General features: G+C 57.7%; 1 protein-coding gene across 1 annotated transcript; it reads left to right on the top strand.

Moving 5' to 3' along the window:
- Positions 1-720: 720 nt before the first annotated feature.
- On the top strand, positions 721-3396 carry LOC106631837 (tumor necrosis factor receptor superfamily member 13C-like). Its single transcript, XM_014307364.2, has 3 exons — positions 721-964; positions 1363-1524; positions 3083-3396. The coding sequence occupies exons 1-3, from the start codon at positions 820-822 to the stop codon at positions 3394-3396; spliced, it is 621 nt and encodes a 206-aa protein (XP_014162839.1). The 5' UTR covers positions 721-819.
- Positions 3397-3859: the final 463 nt, after the last annotated feature.

Below are 3859 nucleotides of genomic sequence, written 5' to 3'. Positions count from 1 at the left end.
AGGAATGCCCGAGACTATTAAAGGGTTTTTTTAGTCCCTTCCAATGGTTTGAAGACCAGGCTTGCTTGGTATGACCTGCTTTGCCCATGCCCTGCACATTTACTGAGCAGAACCAAATCTGAACCCCAGAGAACGAGACATGGTGCTGAGGAGCCACAGGTCTAGGTCTGCGTGTGAGAGGATGGAGCGAGCAAGGTGATGGAAAGCACTGTCAGTAGGGGTGGAGAACATACAACAGCTGGCCTGATTGCAGAGCAGTCACCGGCAGGATGTGCCCTCGGGGCAGTGGGAGCTTTTAAAAGGGGAAACATCAGCGCCCTTTCACTCTTTTCTCCTCTGGTCCTTTGCATTTTTCAATCCAAGCCAGATCTGTGCCCCTGGGATGGGGTCTTGTAAAGATCTGTGCACAGGATCTGTCTCCTGTAGACACTGGAGAGGGCTTTTCAGTGTAAGCAAAGGGTGGGGGACATGCCTGGGCTGGGGGCAGCACGCAGGTGGGCAGGGGAGGAGTGAGGATCAAGGAGGTCAGGCTGGGACGCAATACCCCTGGGGACGAGGCTGAGACACACAGGGGGCTGCAGGGATTTCGGCAGCATATTTTGGAGGAGAGGGGTAGTTTGAGGGCACATTGCAAAGGCAGGCAGGGGTAGGGCTTGGTTGCTTGCTCTCCTCCTCCCTGGTGAAGACCCGCCCCAGGCCAAGCACAGCGATTGCGAGCCCCAAGGGAGACGACTGCAGCTTGACAGACTGTATCTCCCTCTGCCACGGGGCCTGGGGCGCTGCGATTTCACACTCCGGCGGCCCTGTCACTGCTACGCCATGCAAGAGCTGGGCTCTCGCTCCCACTCTGCCATGTCCTCATCAGGAAAAGCTGCCCTTGCCCCCGCCTGCCTCTCCTTCGAGTGCTTCGACACCCTGACCAAGTCGTGCATCAAGTGCTCCGACCTGTTCCAGGACAACACAAGTAAGAGGACAAGGGCAGCTGCAGTCTGAGCTCACCAGGGCAGGGCGGTGGTGGGCCAAGGAGGCTGAGGGGACCCCAGGGGTGGGCAGGTGGAAGGCACCTTCTCCTGAGGATGGCTATGGAGGATGGAGCACCACCTTCACCTAAAGCAGAGGGGAAGAGGGCAGCCAGTTCCAGTGAGAGGAACATGGTGTAGGGAGAAGTTGGATGATCCACCCTAGGGATCTCATCAAGCAGGGGGATATTTTGTTGCTGGTGGCAGGTGGGTCACAGTTAAGTGCCACACATCTTCTCTGCAACCGCAGCTGGCAGGCCAGCCAGCCAGGTGAAAAATGCTGCTGCCCTCCTTCCTCCTTCAGCTTTCCCCCTCCTGACACTACCGGCATCTCACCCCACAGCAGAGCCTACCCTGGCACCCTCCCTGAGCAGCACCTTCCTGATCTTCGGGGTCCCGGTGGTGGTGGGGTTCATCCTGGTTCTGGCTGCTGTCTGTGTCTTCCTGGCCTGCAAGGAGGGAAAGCGGAGGAGAAAGAGGAAGGCAGCAGATGAAGAGGACAAAGGTAGGAGACCTGTTCCTCTTCCTCTCCCTCTCACAACACCCTGAGGATCCTGGGGTAGATGGGATCACTTACTGCTGGCACCACTGAGGCACAGCCCAGGCTAGCTCCTCCACCTCAACATCAGCTCCGCAGGCACCCCATGGCATTTTGGGGCATCTGAATCACTGCCTGAGTGACAGTGTCCTGCATGCCCTGGGAACCTATGCTTGCACCTGACTGCCACCACAACCCTGCTGAGCCATCCCTCCCTTTGCCGGGTCTCCCCGTGCCTTTGTTTGCTTAAAGCATGTCCTGGCACCATGCCCTCTCCACAGGGGACACCTACGGAGCACTGGTAAGTAGGAGCTTTGTGAGCTCAGTGGTGAGAACCCTCTCCCCCACTAGCCAAAGGAGCATGGATGGAGTGGGAGTAGTGGGGGCAGTGGTGGACACCTGGGGATGGCTCCAGGGGCAGCCTCTCCCTGTGGCACTGCAGTAGGGGTCCTATGTGGACCGCCCAACTTGCTTCTTGTGCTTGAGATGCCCAGCAGCCTCCAACATGCATCCCAAAGACCGCAGTGGGATGTCAGGCCCAGCCCCATTGACAGTACACTGCAGCACTGCACAAGGTTATCTGGAACATCAAAATTAGGGCTGGGGTTCAAGGAATGGGGCTGAGCCTTTCCTAGCAGGGTACTTCCAGGAGAGTAAGGCCACAGTGCTCCATGATGGCCCATTTTGTTGAGGCAGCTCTTTTCTCCCTTGGGGGCCCCTGCACTTCTCCAAAGTGGTCTTGCCTGGCTTCACCCCTCCCCATTCCCAAGGAGGGGGTGTGGCTGCCCAGGACCCCCAAGAGGGGCTGCCACATAGGGATGCTGGCACTCACCACTGCCCCATGACCCGGGTGGGTGTCCACAGTGGGGCAGCTGGTCCTTGTGCCCGGGCTTGCCTGCACCCTTCTGGCACTGCCGGACGGTGACTCAGAGCAGGGGGACATTACCCGGGGCCTTTGTGCTCTGCGACAGCCTGTGACACACATGCCTAGGAAAAATACCAAAAGCAAAAGAGAAGGGAGAAATCCAGCAGTGAGAGAGATCTGGCCACTATGGAGAGTGTTGGAGGCACCACTCAGTCTCCTGTTGCACACCCTGGCGCACATCCCCACGTCCCCCAAGGCCGCACCACAGCAGGCCCAGTGCTGCGGCACTGGATGTGTGGGAAGTGGCAGGAGGCTTGGGGCTGGAGGCACACGCCTGCGTTTGAAGTGTGTAAACAAGTCTATTTTTAAGTGGGAGGCAGTCGGGGAGGGCAAGCTGCCACGGGCTGGGCTCTTCTGCTGCCAGCAGGGTTGAGAGAGAGGACTCAAAGTGGAAGTGCAAGTTTCGACCCTTCCCTCTTGCGAGGGGGAAAGCCCATTGGTTGTAAGTAGGAGAAATTCTGCAGCAAGAGAGATGTGAGAACCCTGCAGACTCTTCCTGTTCCAGATCCATCTTCTCCTCTAGGGACAGGACTTTCTCCCTGGGACCTGCCTGACCCCACTCCATGAGCCCAGTAACCCCCATTTCTTGTCCCTTCCCAGAAAACATAGACACCACCAGCCCCCTGCCCAACCAGGACTCTGCCATGCCAGAGGGAGACGGAGCCCTGAACCCAGCCCCATGCCTGCATCTTGTTGGGAGCCTGAAGATGCCGGGGCCACCCAGGAAAGCCAGGGCGAAGCAGGGGCCGTGCTGCCAGGGAGATGCTGATGGTGACATTGTTCTGCTCTCCGCTGTGTACCCCCGGCCTGAGGAATGCAACCACAGCTTCCCGCTGCCCGCCACTGAGCTGGGGGCCACAGCGCTGGTCACCACCAAAACCACCCAGAACTGCGCCAGAGAGGAGACAGTCTGAAGGCAAGGGGAATGCAGCTGGAGTGCTCTGGCCAATCCCTGTGGACACTGACAGCCTGTTCCTGGGACTAGTGAAACCTTCCACAGGTATGAGCTCTGTGAGGACCAAGAGCAGCCTTATAAGATGACTGTCCTTTTTGTACTGAGTCCCAAGTTACACCTGTAAATGCTGGAGGAAGCCAAAGTGGATCATGCTGAGTTACAATGAACTGTTGACAGCTGCCATGGCTGAACCACTGGGAGGTGGCAGACACACAACCTGTGAGGATGGAGTGTGACTGGGACTGCTGTGCCATTTGCAAGGCAGCCATTGTGCCTGGACAGGTCTCCTGCTGGATGGGTAATTGCTGGGAACATGGGGCTGGAACACCAGAAACTGCAGGGGAAATGGAAGCAGTGAGTTACTTTAGGAACAAATCCCACACAGCAGTAGCTCAATTTTTGCTACTGACCTCAGTAAAAGG

Source organism: Geospiza fortis, unplaced genomic scaffold (assembly GCF_000277835.1).
Source record: "Geospiza fortis unplaced genomic scaffold, GeoFor_1.0 scaffold173, whole genome shotgun sequence".
In the NCBI taxonomy this organism is placed as follows: Eukaryota; Metazoa; Chordata; class Aves; order Passeriformes; family Thraupidae; genus Geospiza; species Geospiza fortis.
This window is presented reverse-complemented; position numbering and strand designations above follow the sequence as displayed.